General features: G+C 38.4%; 1 protein-coding gene across 1 annotated transcript in view; it reads left to right on the top strand.

The window, feature by feature from the left end:
• Positions 1–15051, top strand: part of LOC150109090 (phospholipase D1-like) — a 558765-nt gene that overhangs the window by 99461 nt on the left and 444253 nt on the right. Inside the window, exon 3 of the mRNA XM_090405612.1 lies at positions 8698–8858. Coding sequence (XP_090261738.1) covers positions 8698–8858 — 161 coding nt within the window. The remainder of the gene's footprint in view (positions 1–8697; positions 8859–15051) is intronic.

The following is a 15051-nucleotide window of genomic DNA, read 5'->3' as shown; positions in this document are numbered from 1 at the left end:
CAGCAGCATTTCCAAAAAATTGGCTATCCTTCTAAAACCACAATATTAGAGTAGCATTCAAGCCGGTCAATATTATTCGGAAATTTTTAAGATCACCGAAAGACCCTCATCCATTCTACAAGTACTCTGGAGTATGTAATATACCTTGCTCCTGTGGCGTTAGTTACGTTGACCTCTAGAAGCTTCGAAACGAGACAGAAGGAGCACATAGGCTATGTTAGAAACAACAGACAAGATATTTCAGGCCTTTCTTGCCACTTTGCCTCTACCAACCATCTTATTGAGTGGGATAAGAGTCATATGCCCTATATAGAAGAGAACTACCATTCCAGAACCTTCAAGGAGGCTGCTACGGTCGCCCGTTCAACAGGAGACCTAAATAAGAATCAAGGTCTAATCCTACTGGAAATTTGGAAAGCTTTAATTAGATCACTGAACATCAAAGAAATGAACTTTCACGCCAATTACATTATGTCTCGCAACAAATAAATCATGTTCCCGAGACAAGCGCATTGTCTCGCACAATCCTAATTTTGTATGAATTAGAACGGTCAGTTAAAACCTAGTCTGTTACCTTCATATCGCTTATGAATTATATCCCTGAAGATGCTGATAGCAAAAATCAGTGAAACGTGTAGGACAATAAATTAAAACTCGTTTGACTAACATTCAAAAAAGTCTTATAGTTAGTATTCCACCTATTGATGTCGCTCTGAATAGTTTTTCAGAATGTTGTTGACATGATGCTTTTACAAGTATATTATCAGAAGGTAATATACTTGTAAATCTCTTGACTAACATTCAAAAAAAGTGTTATGGTTATTATACAAGTAGTCAAGAAAGAAAATCACAGGTGGAATACTAGTTTCAGTAGCACCTCATAAAACAGTCAACTCTTCTAGAGGAGGTATCTCCTTGGCATTTCTGATGAAGAGATATGATCTGAGCTTAAAGATTAGGGAGTGACAGGTAAGAGGTGCATCCTGATATGTAGGGATGGTCACAACTAGAAACATCATCCTTACTTTTGATACACTTAAGACTCCAACATATGTAAAAGCTGAGTATCTCAACTGTCCTGTTAGATGTACATTCCTGATACACTGAGATTCTTTAAATGTCAGAAATATGGGTATGCTCAAACTGCCTGTTATGGTTCCACCCCCTGTGCTTGGTGTGGTATTAGCATGATAACAAATCTTGCACTGCAAAGAAAACTCAATATGTCAACTATCAGGGATATCATTCAGCTTAATCTCACATCTGTCAGAAGTGGAAGGATGAAAAAGAAATACAATGGATTGAAACAGAAGAAAATATATCATATCAGGATGCAAAAAAGTAAGTTAGCCACTACCATATCTATTCTGAAATCCTCCTTTTGCTGAAAAGGTGGCAGTGAAGAAAATATCAACAGCATCTCAAACTTGTCTGTTTATTCCACCATTTAATAATTTTATCATACATGAACTTTATGATTGTGAGTGCTTCTTTGTGAAGAAGCACTCACAATTATCATTCACATGATTACAGTCTCACTGCTGAAATAACTTCAAAAATGGTCCCAAGAGAATGAATCAGATCGAGAGGGGAGTGATGTGGAAGAGCAGGAGAGTAAGACAGGAGAGATTGAAGGAGTGGAAATGAATGGGGAAGTGAGTGGTATGAGTATAGAAAATGAGAGAATGGGTGTGCAAGAGGAGCAGGGAAACGGGGAGGCTCAGGGTGGACAGGGATACACAGCGTGAGAAAGGTGGATGCTCCAAGAGGAGGTGAGAGCATGTGTAGGCAGGAAAGTAATGGGATGATCAGGGATCAAAAGGAAACAGATGGAATTGCAAAGGGTTCTAAAATGAAGAAGCAGAAAGGGAAATGGCCCCAGTCCAGCATAGAGAGATCACATCGAGTGAGTGGTATCAGTGGAACTAGCTGTAGATCCAGAAATGAGTTGTTGTGTTTGTATACCAATGCTAGAAGTATAAGGAACAAGGCGGATGAAATGGTTGCACTAATTGCATCTGTGCACCCAGAGATTGTCGGAATAAGTGAGACATGGTTAGATGAGGATGACATCCTGACAGGAATAGAGATGGAAAGGTATGATGTGTTTCGTGAGGATAGAAGGGGTAAAAAGGGAGGGGGAGTGCTATTGATGATAGAGAAAGAGTTATGTCCATAAAAGGTAGAGATGCAAGAGGGAAATGGGGCCAGTGGTTTTGAGGCAGTATGGTGTGAGATAGAGGTGAATAGAATCAAATACTTGGTGGGATGTTGTTATAGACCTGGTAATGTGGATGGTGGTGATAGTGAAATGCATAGTCAAATAAGCCAAGCAAATAAGAAAAGGGTGATCATTATGGGTGATTTTAATTATGGCAATATAGACTGGAATGAAGAGATAGCAACTGGAAGTAAAGAAAATGAGTTTCTTGAGTTTTTGAGGGATAACTACCTCAGACAGTATTAACAGAGGGCACAAGAGGATTAAGGGTGTTGGATTTGGCCATCTCATCGGAGGATGTAATTATCAATGAGGTATCAGATCATCCACCAATTGGTGAAAGTGACCATGAGGTGATTACTTGGGTGGTTGCCAGCAGTGCATGGACCCCTGTGAAAAAAGGGTATATGTGGAACTACAAGGGGGGTGATTATGAAGAGCTCAGGAGACAACTTTCAGGTGTAGCATGGAATGAGGAGTTAGCTGGAAGAGAGATCAATGCAGCTTGGGGGATTTTCAAAAAATATTTAGTGGATGCAATGTCTAAATGTATACCACGGGTGAGAAGGTTAAATAAGGTAGGTGTGAGATGGATGAATAAAGAGATTAAGCATGCAATACAGAGAAAAAGGGCATTGTGGAGGCAGCATAAGAGAAGTGGAAGTAACCAATTTCATGAGGTCTACAAAGACCAGGCAAGGAGGGTGACTTGGTTGGTGAGAGTAGCTAAAGAGAGGTATGAACAGCAGTTAGCTAATGAAGCTAAAAAGAATCCTAGGGAGTTCTTTCGATATGTAGCCAGCAAAAGAAAGAATGATTATGGAAGGATGACATTGATTGGAGGAAATGGTATAAAGACAGCTGTTGCAGAATGTGTGGTGGAGATATTTAATGAGCAGTTCATAAAGATCTTTCAATCTTGTGATTGTGACTTCATGGAGAGATTAAGAGCAGTTGATGATGGGGAGGAGAGACTGACTGTAAGTGAGCAAGAGGTGTTTGGGGAGTTGAGTAAACTAGATGTAAATAAGACTGTGGGACTTGATAATATATCACCGCGTATTCTGAAGGAATGTGCCAGAGAGTTGACACCTGCCTTGACATATTTTTTTAATACGAGTCTTGCACTTGGTCAAGTCCCTAAAGAGCGGAAGGAGGGCAAGATTGTGCCACTTCATAAAGGAGGTGATCGAACTCAAGCATCAAACTATAGGCCTATCTGTGTGTCAGGTGTTGTGGTTAAGTTGTTGGAGAAGCTTGTGAGAACTAGGATCCAGAGTTGGGTTGACAACAATGGTATAATCTTTGATGGACAGCATGGATTTGCTAAAGGGAGGTCGTGTTTTAGTAATCTACTTACTTATTACAATAAAGTGACTGCTTCCTTGGACAGAGGAGAAGGATACACAGTAATATACTTGGATTTTGCAAAAGCTTTTGATAGAGTACCTCATGATAAGTTGACAGTCAAACTAGAGCAGATGGGGTTGGATATTAGATTAGTGCATTGGATTGGAGACTGGCTATCTGATAGGTATCAACAAGTTGTGTATGGGGGTGCAATATCCAGGAAAAGGAAAGTCACTAGTGGAGTGCCTCAGGGATCTGTTTTAGGGCCATTACTATTTAACTTGTATATTAATGATATTGGCGAAGATTTGGATGGAGATATTCAGTTGTTTGCAGATGATGCAAAGTTGGGACGAACCATAAAGAGTAGTGAAGATATTGTGGCCTTGCAAGAAGACTTGAATAAATTGAGTGATTGGGCAAGCAAATTGGGATGTGAGTTCAATGTTGCAAAATGTAAGGTTTTAAAATTTGGAAAACAAAGATGGGATGCAGAATTTATGCTTGCTGAGAATATATTGTTGGAAGTAGAGCAAATAAGAGATCTGGGAGTGATAGTGGATAAGGATCTAAAATTTAGGGGACACATCGCCAAAATTGTGAAGACAACACAAAGACTTCTGGGAATGATGAGGAGGACACTGATGTGTAGAAGTAGGGAGATTCTTGTTCCATTGTATAAGGCTTTGATTAGGCCACACATGGACTATTGTGCCCAGATTTGGTCACCTGGTTTTCAGAAGGATGAAGAGATGTTGGAAAGGGTCCAAAGGCGACTGACTAAGGTAGTTTCTGACCTCTGGAATGTCGAGTATGAGGAAAGATTGAAAAGATGTAATTTGCAGAGTCTAGTGGAGAGAAGGAAGAGGGGAGATATGATAGAGATCTACAAGTTGGTAAGAGGTTGTTATAGGATCAATGGTGGAGAAGTTCTACAGAGAATAGTGGGAGATCAGGGGAGAACCAGAGGTCATCCCTGGAAACTGTATAAAGAGGGTGTGAGTAGGGGAGTGAGAGGCAGGTTTTTTTCGTGCAGAGTTGTGAATGATTGGAATGCCTTGCCTGAGAGTGTGGTGTCTTCAAGGAGTTTGAATGTGTTTAAGATGAGATGTGTGTGAGATAAAAGGACCTCCTAGTTGAGTCTTTGACTCCATGAGGTCTTGTAGAAAAAAAAATAAATAAATAAAAAAAAAAATAAATAATAATTCAATGAGAACCCACTTGTCAAAAAATTATGGCAAGAATATCACTTAAAACTTTTCTACATAATTTCTGCCATTATTCAGGCAATTATCATAACGGGGTACCAAGAGTTGTATAGCTTCGTTATAGAATGTTGCCGCCTGTGACACAAACCACGTATTGACTGCTTCTTTGACTTCGTCATTGTCTTGAAACCGCTGGCCACAAAGGGAAGATTTCAGATATTTGAACAGGTGAAAGATGCTTGGCGCGAGGTTAGGACTATATAGCAGATGATGGAATTGTTCCCAGCCAAAGGCTGCCGGAAGTTATGTTACGCATCACTCATTGCATGTTTTCCATAAACCTCAATGCTAACAAAACAACTAACTCAGCACTTATGCGCACCATTGTGATTGCAGCGCAGCAGAGAAAATATTTAAAAACAGAACTCATTTTCTGGACGTCCCTCGTATGTTATAAACTACTTCAACTTCAATAATGGGGCTTCTTCTCCAGTTGCAGTAAAATAAAATATATGCAAATTTGATATGAATGAAATCAATGCTTCACTTGGAAGTAATTTCGATCTGTATTCTGTGCAGTGAGTAGAAGTATACTTATCATTTAGAATATAATATAGAATGAGGTAACAGCATCAGAGAGAGAAATGATAATCAGATGTTTTTTGGAGAAAATGTCTATATGCATGCTTTTCATTATACTTTTTACTGTTACAGGTTACTTGACACAGGTTACTTGACAAAAACAGTAGGGGACAGTTTTTTTAACTGGGCAACTCTCCTGCTCGCATTACTTTTCATCTTGTTGTGCCATTATTGTCTGTTCATTTAAGCTTAATTCATTTAATTTGCTTTGACCCTTAAGCAACCTTAAAAATATATCTTTACACACACACACACTTCCAGTCAGAATAGTGTGTGTGTATATATATGATCATTAGCTACATTGACTCAGTGATTAGATATGTTCATTTTTTTTCACTGACTGAAACTGAGAAAATAGATAACAAGTTAGTTTAATGGAGCATACAGCATATTTCGTCAAAACGACTTCTTCAGGTGTGGTAACACTAAAAGCAAATTTTAAAAAAAAAACATGAAACACTGTGCCATTATAATAACATACTTGTAAACTGAAGTTAAGTTTGATTTGTCGTTATAGTCTGTTCTGTAGTTCTATTGTTGTGCAAATGCGAGCATATGAGTTCACGCTTAGGCCAGTTTCTAATATCAGAACTATGTGAGTCAGGTAGACAACTATGAGCTGTTCCACTTCATGACAAATATAAATGTTTGATGTTGCATTCCAGTCTACTCCGTGTTGGTGGCTTTCATCGTTTATGTTCACTGAAAATAAGATGTGACTTGAGAGTGTGCTTGCTCTGATTCTATTGTGTGAAATGTCTCTCTCTCTCTCTCTCTGATGTTCCTCTAGCCTTAGGAGGATTGACTTCTTAGTCTGGCCATATATGGCCTCCCACAATCACATATTATTTTATATACATCAGAGAACTGAAGATGGTTATGAGCCTTGCTTTGGGTGGCTTAGAACTGACCTTAGTTTTGGAAGAGTTGAAAAACACGTTTTTATATTAAATTTTTTCAGAATTCTTTCCAAGTTATATATATTTGTTCCAAGTTATGGTATAGTTCCAAGTTCTGGTATAATTGCTTCTTAATGTTTTTGAAAGAGCATCCATTATTTAAGAAAGTTCTTTCTAGATACTTTAGTTCATTTTTTAGTTCTTCTTCATCGGACAATACTGAGCAAGCACGGTGAGCCAATGAGGAAATGATTCCTAACTTTTGTGCTGGATAGTGATGTGAGGATGCATGTAGGTATCTATCTGTGTGTGTGTGTGTTGATTTCCTGAAGATTGAGATCCTTAAAGAATCAGACATCTTAGTAAGCTTCATGTCTAGAAATGAAAGGGAACCATTTTCTTCAATCTCGATGGTAAATTTTATGTCTTGGTGGAATGATTTAGGAAGATGTGAAGATTCTTTACACCATGCTCCCAAATAAGGAATATATCGTCCACATAGCAGAGCCATGTTCTAGGTTTTAATGTTGCTTTAGAGATGGCTTTTTCCTCGAAATCCTCGAAGAAAATGTTGGCCAGTATTGGAGACAGGGGGCTACCCATAGCTAGTCCTTTGTTCTGTTTATAAATTTTCTCTTCGAACTTAAAATACCCCGAACTAATACAGTGTGAAGGAGAGCAAAAATCTTTTTAGAGGTCTTGTTTTTTAAAATGCTGAGAGCATCTTGCGTTGAACATTTGTAAAAAGTGCCACAACATCAAATCTCGCCATAATATTGGAATTCTTCAGCTTTATATCTTTGATTTTAGAAGCGAAGTCCATTGAATTTTTAATGTAAGAGGAAGATTTTCCTACTAGACCTTTTAAGGAGGATGCTAGATATTTTGATAATTTATATGTCAGTGAATCAATACTACTAACTATTGGCCTGAGCAGACAATTTGCTTTTTTTTATGCAACTTTGGAAGGCCGTATAATCTTGGAATAAGTAGATGTAAGGACCGAAGAGAAAGATGTGTGTTTCTTGGAAATTCCGTTGTCGTCTTAAGGAGATTGTTTGTTCTATTATGTATCTCTCTCATTGGGTCTCTTTCTAGTTCAGAGTAGGTATCTGATTTTAGTAACGTCAGGATTTTTTCGTGATAAACTGTTTTATTTAGTACAGCCGTTGCATTGCCCTTGACTGCTTGGAGGACAACATTTCTCCTGGTGAAAGACTAGCTGTCAAAAAACTTAAAAGGAATAGAGATATTATTATAGTTGAATCCAAAGAAATTGTCCTAGACCCTTCTCACATCAACAGCAACCTCAGTTTAGTCTACCTGACTCGCATAGTTCTGCCATTAGATACTGGCTTACGCATGAACTCATACGCTCGCATTTGCACAGCAATAGAACTACAGAATGGACTATAATGACAGTTCAAACTTAACTTCAGTTTACAAGTCTGTTATTATAATTGCACAGTGTTTTTATGTTTTTTTTTTAATTTCTTTAAGTGTTACCACACCTGAAGAAGTCGTTTTGATGAAACATGTTGTGTGCTCCTTTAAATTAACTTGTTATCTATTTTCTCGGTTTCCGTCAGTCAAAAAAAGATGAACATATATATATATACACAGATGATACAATTGATTACTCAAACAGATTGATTTACTGAAACAGGTTGAATTCAATCAAAATCATAACAACCTAAAATATCTCAGCATTTACTGTATTTGGTGCAACTGCAACATGCCTTATTTTGGTCAGACCAAAAAAATCCATCAAATTATGTCTAAAGGAACATAAAAGAATCATCACATATTCAGAACAAGAGCAAGTGCTCTGTCAAACAACATCCTGAATTCTGCTGATGCTAACTATGAAAACTCTATCATTCATCCAATGATATGTGACAAATCAGAAAATATCTTCCAATGCTATGATGAACTGGAAAGAAGAATTGTGGAATCTAAGGGACTCATCTTCCATCCAGTATAGCTCAACACTAACCTCGGCTATAATCTCCCAGACTGCCATTGCATTACTATCCAACTTTTGCATTCATGAAACCTTGGATGCATGTGCACATCCAACAATAAAGAGATACACAGAATGGCTTGAAACGTTAATACATTTACACTCTAATGTATAGATTTTCTCTCATAATGATTGTTGGTAGTTTCCTTATGTTATGCACCTAAAGACATCTAAAAAAAGACACAAAACTAGTTCTGCAGTTTATTTAAATTAAATAGGATTTCCATGTTTTTATCTCTCAGCTTAGTCATTCAATCTGTTTAAAAAAAAAAAAAAATATATATATATATATATGTATATTTGATTGCATTTCTTTTATTTTATTTCTTTCATGTATTTTGTATACTTTTGTAGTTGAAATTTTTGGAAATTAGTCATCTATCATTTATCTCTAACCTTGGCATGAAAAATAAGGAAGGTTTAGTTCGAAAGAAACCTGGCGGTTACTCTGTATTGTCTTTGTTTATGATGTTGAAAAGATTTATTTTTGACTTTCTGGGAAGATGGCAAGAAAGGTAATTTTTGATTTTAATCATTGCATTACATGCAGTTTTGCCATTTCTTCCATAAGAACACATAATTTTAATTTATAAATAATTTTTGATCAGGAATGAATGGTTATGACATCAAATGACATCCCTTCAACACACAGCCTGTGGGACTGCTATTTCATCATTCATCAGTGGCTTTAATGGACACTTATGCATCCATAGCCTTCTGCGAGTATCTATCCTTGGATTTCCTAACGATCATATGAGGATAAGGCAGTTACCCCTATGCCTCCAAGTATTCTTGCCTTTAAATTGCATATATTCTACTGGCTTGTCTGTTTTGAGGGATGAAAAACCAGAGTTTCAGAGAGAAAAAACCCTCTACCTCCGTATGAGGCCAGCTAACTCACCCTTAGTCGAAAGAGACCAGATAAGTGACTGCTATACTTTTCATTAATTTTAAGTGAAATTCTCATTTGACTTAATTTATATTATCATAACAATAGACTGGTTGCTTTGACAAAGCACATATTATACTATACTTTGGCACATGTGTGAATAGGTGCTTGATTTTAATCAATGACATAAAATCTCATTTCATCATTGTGCCCAGCCAACTTAATGAGCCAGTTTAACTCCAGTTATTTTTTTCTATGAGAATGACTCTCCTCTGAGTTATTATGAGAATCAGATGAGATATATAATAACCGTTATTGGTAAATGCCAATGAGGTGGGAGGAAATTTGCTTTCTCTCTCTTTTGAATTGGCTTAAGTTAGCTTAAGCAAAATTTAAATATTTGTGATTAATCCTTAATTGTGTGCTTAGATGTCACCTCTAAATCCAGGGTACGATTACAAAAAAAAAAGGCATAAACATATCAGTGTTTGTTTACTAGAGATGTAGGATGAATTCAGTGCACTAAATTGGTTACCGTAATAAATACAATGCTAATGCTGAACAAAGGTTATAATGGTATGTTGGCAGGGCAGAGTGAGGAGATAGAGTGCAGTTTGTAAACATGTGGGATGAATTTGAGGGAATAGAAAGAACTGTATAAGAGTGAAAGACTACATTTGAATGGATTTGTCATCAGTTAAATGGAGAACTGTTAGAGTAATGAAAGAGGTGGCTTGTCTATATGCGTAAGAACTTACACATACACAAAAGCTATACTTTGCAAGGAATAGCATGAATTTAGTAAAGCAAGATCATGTCTGAATAGTTTGCTCATATTTTTAATGTTATGGTTGAATTGAATAAAGGGAATGCATATGCTATGGTACTATTGAACATGGCTAAGGCATTTGATAGGATACTACATGAATGGCTGTTTCGTAAATTAGAGGATATAGGATTGGAATATAAACTATTGACTTGGATAAGCAGGTGGACTGGTATTAGAAAATTATGTATATGGGGATATTATGGAAATGTATATGGGGATGCAATTTAAGGTGACCAGCAGTGTATCTAAGGGATCAAATGTTGTTTAATCTATACATTAGTGATATTCGGAAGAACCTGACAGGAGGTATTCAATTGCTTGAGCTGATGATGCAGAGATAGGCAGGCGCAATCAGGGATGCCAATATACACCACTTATAGAATGATTTGAATAGGCTGGATGTGGGAAAATTATAATTGTTGTCAATTCAGTGTTATTAAATGTAAAGTTATGCACTTTGGTGATGAGATTTTCAGTGGCATATTATATTGGTGCAGTTATGCTATAAGAAACTGATAAAGCTATGTATCTTGGAGTTATGGTGGATAGGAATTCGAAGTTCAAGGGTCGCATACCAAAAACTGCAAATTATCCTCTGAGTTATAACTTAGAGGATAATTGCGATGTTGAAACGAATATTCAGGTAATCAGGAGAAAGCTGGGAGTGATATGATAGAGGCCTATAAACTTCTGAAAGAGTTACAGGATATTGTTTAGTGGAACTTTTCATTGTATAGAAGGTGGAGGGGAATCTATTGAGGTGAAGTATGTGTGCAGTTAAGAAAGAAGTAAGAGCTAAATTTTTCTCTCACAGAGCAGCAAGTGAGTGAAACAGTTGGCTTCTTGAGGTGGTGAGTGCATCTAGTGTGTGAATGAGTGTAAGAGGAGAAGGTATGACAGCTAGTTTGCTGATGCATGATCTTCATCAATAAGTCCTTCACTAATCATATGTATTGGCAGCTAAGCCTCTGTGTCACATGCAACTAAAGAAATATTAACCATGTCATATTTATAACTATTTTGCTTCCACCTTGATATTTCTGAATGCCTATTCATCCTTCAAGTCAAGACTACATAGTCACGCTCACCAGCTGGTGGCAAGTTGACATCTCAGTCACAGTTAGGTCCTCTGATGCTATGACCAAGTCCAAAATTCTTGATTATCATGTTCTCACATTGACACTTCTGCATGCCTATTCATCCTCCAAGTCAGGACTTCATGGTCACTCTCACCAGCTGGTGGCAAGTATGACATCTCAGTCACATTCATATCCTCTGTTGCTATGACCAAGTCCATAACTCTTGGTGGTCATGTTCCCTTGACCACCAAGGGAACAATTGCCTTAGGTGACCACATGTTGCCTAAGGCAGTTGTTCCACAAGAACTCCAAAAATTAATTTTTCATAGTAATGTATACTTCCTTCTCTTCCCAGTTTATACTGCCATTGTTGAAGTTCTCCATAATGAACATTCTCTTTACATCTGACAAACCAGTCTGCCTAAACATTTCCTGCCTGTTACCATTTATATTTCCTTATCTATAGCAGCATCCAACCAAATATCTCGTCTTTTCCACTTCTACCACACACACACCATGAACTCTCAAGGCCATTAGTGTCGTTTTCTCTTTCTCCCTCTCTCTCTCTCTCTCTCTCTCTCTCTCTCTCACTCTCTCTCTCTCTACTCTAAGAGTGGACAATTCATCTCTTACCACGGTTAACACTCCTACACCTCATTAATTTTCCCTATCCTTCCAAAAACATGCTATACCCTTCAATTTCTCTTTCTGTCAGAACATACTACTAAGTTTCACTGATACCAGCAATCTTCAGAGAGACTGACTCAGTCAGTGCCGCAAACGGATTTCCTTTACTCCTAATGCTCCTGGCATTTGTATATAGAAAAATGAGTCCATTGTCAGTATTCACAGAGCTATTATTACTCTCTGCAGACTCCACTTTATTGTGCAATATGGTATAAACCTCATTTTGCAAGTTACTATCCCCACATGAAGCCATCCCTGCTACCTTCCACCTTTGCAATTCTGTTTGAGAGCGTATGGTGTGAGCTAGAGGTAGGCAAGACAGGATATTTAGTGGGGTGTTGCTACAGACCCAGGAGCACAGAGGATGGGGACCAGGAGATGTTTAGACAGCTAAGTTTGGCAAGTGCAAGAAGAATAATTGTTATGGGAGATTTTAACTTCAGTAGTATAAATTGGAGAGAGGAAGATGCATGTAACAATAGGGGAATGGAATTTCTAGAATTCTTGAGGGACAAATGTCTTAGGCAACATGTAACAGAGGGAACAAGAGGTTCAAAAATTTTGGATTTGGTTATAGCATCAGAAGAGTTGATAATAACTGAGTTGACGTCTCTCCCACCAGTTGGAGAGAGTGACCATATGGTGTTGACATGGAAAATGAATAGACATGCAGGAGTATCAAAGAGACGGGAACTTATGTGGAATTATAAGGCAGGTGATTATAATAGTCTTAGACGTCAACTTCGGGAAGTTTCATGGAGGGAGGAATTGGATGGCCGGGATATCACCAGTGCGTGGGAAATTGTGAAAGAATATTTGTTATCAGCAATGGTAAGTTGTATACCACGAGTGAAGAAGAGGGCGCAATTTGGAGTAAAGTGGATGACAAACAACATTAAACAGGAACTGCATGCGAAAAAGAGGCTATGGAAGAGATATAAGGAGACAGGTGAAGAGATGCATGAGGAATATAAGACACAGGCCAGAAGAGTGACTCGTGTGGTAAGGAAAGCGAAACTGGAATATGAGAGGAGATTGGCCCTAAGATCCAAAGAAAATCCTAGGGAATTTTTTAGCTATGTGGCCAGTAGGAGGAGAAATGACTGTGGAAGAATGATATTGTGGGATAAAAATGGGAATAGAGTGACTGATGCAGAGGACATAGTGGAATTGTTCAATGAACACTTTATTGGAGTATTTCATCCTAGAGGAGTCAGTTTTAATGCTAGAGGGATAGGACTGGTACGAGGTCTGGAGGTACAGGAGGAGAGTGTGTTTCAGATACTGAGTACTCTGGATGTCAGTAAAGCTGTGGGACTGGATGGTATTTCGCCACGAGTTTTGAGAGAATGTGCTAGCGAATTGACAATACATTTAACGTGGCTTTACAATGAAAGTCTGGCTTTGGCAAAGGTGCCCAGGGAATGGAAGGAAGGTAAGATAGTGCCATTGCATAAGGGTGGTAACAGACTGGAAGTGTCTAATTATAGGCCAGTCTGTGTGTCATCAGTAGTTGTTACGATCTTGGAGAAAGTAGTGAGGGACCGTGTACAGCATTGGGCAGATGAGGGTAATGTTATCTGTGAGAATCAACATGGATTTGTGAAAGGACACTCTTGTTTTAGCAATATGCTAGCCTTTTATAATAAAGTTACAAGAGCATTAGATGAGGGAAAGGCATATACTGCAATTTTCTTAGACTTGGCGAAGGCATTCGACAGGGTGCCACATGATAAGCTGATATTTAAGTTGCAACACATGGGTCTGGATGTCAGATTGGTCAACTGGATTCAGGATTGGCTGTCTGATAGGTATCAGAGAGTTGTGTATGGTGGAGCAGTTTCCAGGAGGCAGAGGGTTACAAGTGGGGTCCCACAGGGCTCAGTACTAGGACCTATATTGTTTAACCTTTATATCAATGACATAGCCAGTGGATTGCAGGGGGATATTCAGTTGTTTGCGGATGATGCGAAGCTGGGAAGGATTATTAGTAATAGCGCAGATGTGGTAGCCCTGCAAGAGGATTTAAATAAGCTAGATAGATGGGCAAATGAATGGGGGTATCAGTTTAATGCAGCAAAATGTAAGGTCTTGAGGTTTGGGAAACATCGATGGGATGCTGCATGCTCTATGGGTGGAGTTATACTGGATGAAGTAGGGGAGACAAGAGATCTGGGGTTGATGATTGATAGAAACCTGAAGTTTAGGGGACATATTGCAAAGGTGGTGAAGGTAACACAGAGGATTGCTGCTATTATGAGAAGGACACTGACCTGCAGAGATAAGAGGGTTATCATTCCGTTGTATAAGTCTCTGATCAGACCACACTTGGACTATTGTTCTCAGATTTGGTCCCCAGGATTTGAAGGGGATAAATTAACTGTGGAAAGGATACAAAAGACGGATGACAAAGATGGTTTCAGGACTGTACAAGGATAGTTATGAGGATCGGCTGAGAGAATGTGGACTGCAGAGTTTGGCGGATAGAAGAAGGAGAGGTGATATGATTGAGACTTTTAAACTGTTGAGAGGTGGTTACAGGGTTGACACTGGGGAGTTCTTTCGCTTGGTTGATCAGCGGGAAGGAGTGATGACAAGAGGCCATTCCTGGAAGTTACGAAAGGAAACTGTGAGCAAGAGGGTAAGGAGTGGTTTCTTTGTGTGGAGGGTGGTTGAGCCGTGGAATGCATTGCCTGATGGAGTGGTGGGAGCGAGAACGGTCAGTGACTTTAAAGAGTGGTATGATAAACTTTGTGTTTCTCAGGGGGGGACCTCCCCTCGATGAGTCTTGACAGACTTTGTCTTAGGAAGGACCTCCCTCGATGAGTCTTTTGACTCCTTGGAGGCCTGAATAATAATAATAATAATAATAATTTCCATGCTCACACACTCACTTGTCCAGAAAACAAGTACTAAGCCTCTCCAAATGACTACATCCTTTTTTGTGTTCAAATGTAATGCATCTCTTTTATGCAGCTCCCTTCTATCCTCAAATGTACTCCAAGCATCCATGCACTTCGAATCTCTCTTTTTATATATTCTTGTTATCATCTCATTCATTTATTCTGCTCTTCCTCTTCACTCTGCATTATTATACCAAGGCAACACACTCACTATCTTCCCTTTTACACATTTATGCTGCCTCTCAGGTGTCATTTGTACCAACCATGACTATCATGGCTTCTTACACCTTGCTTAATTGGCATTGCCACACACTCAATCAA

This window comes from Typopeltis vanoorti, chromosome 2 (genome assembly GCF_054136105.1).
Source record: "Typopeltis vanoorti isolate ZY-2024b chromosome 2, IOZ_Tvanoo_1.0, whole genome shotgun sequence".
NCBI classification, from domain to species: Eukaryota; Metazoa; Arthropoda; class Arachnida; order Uropygi; family Thelyphonidae; genus Typopeltis; species Typopeltis vanoorti.
The sequence above is the reverse complement of the archived record's forward strand: the minus strand, read 5'-3'. Positions and strand labels throughout refer to the sequence as shown.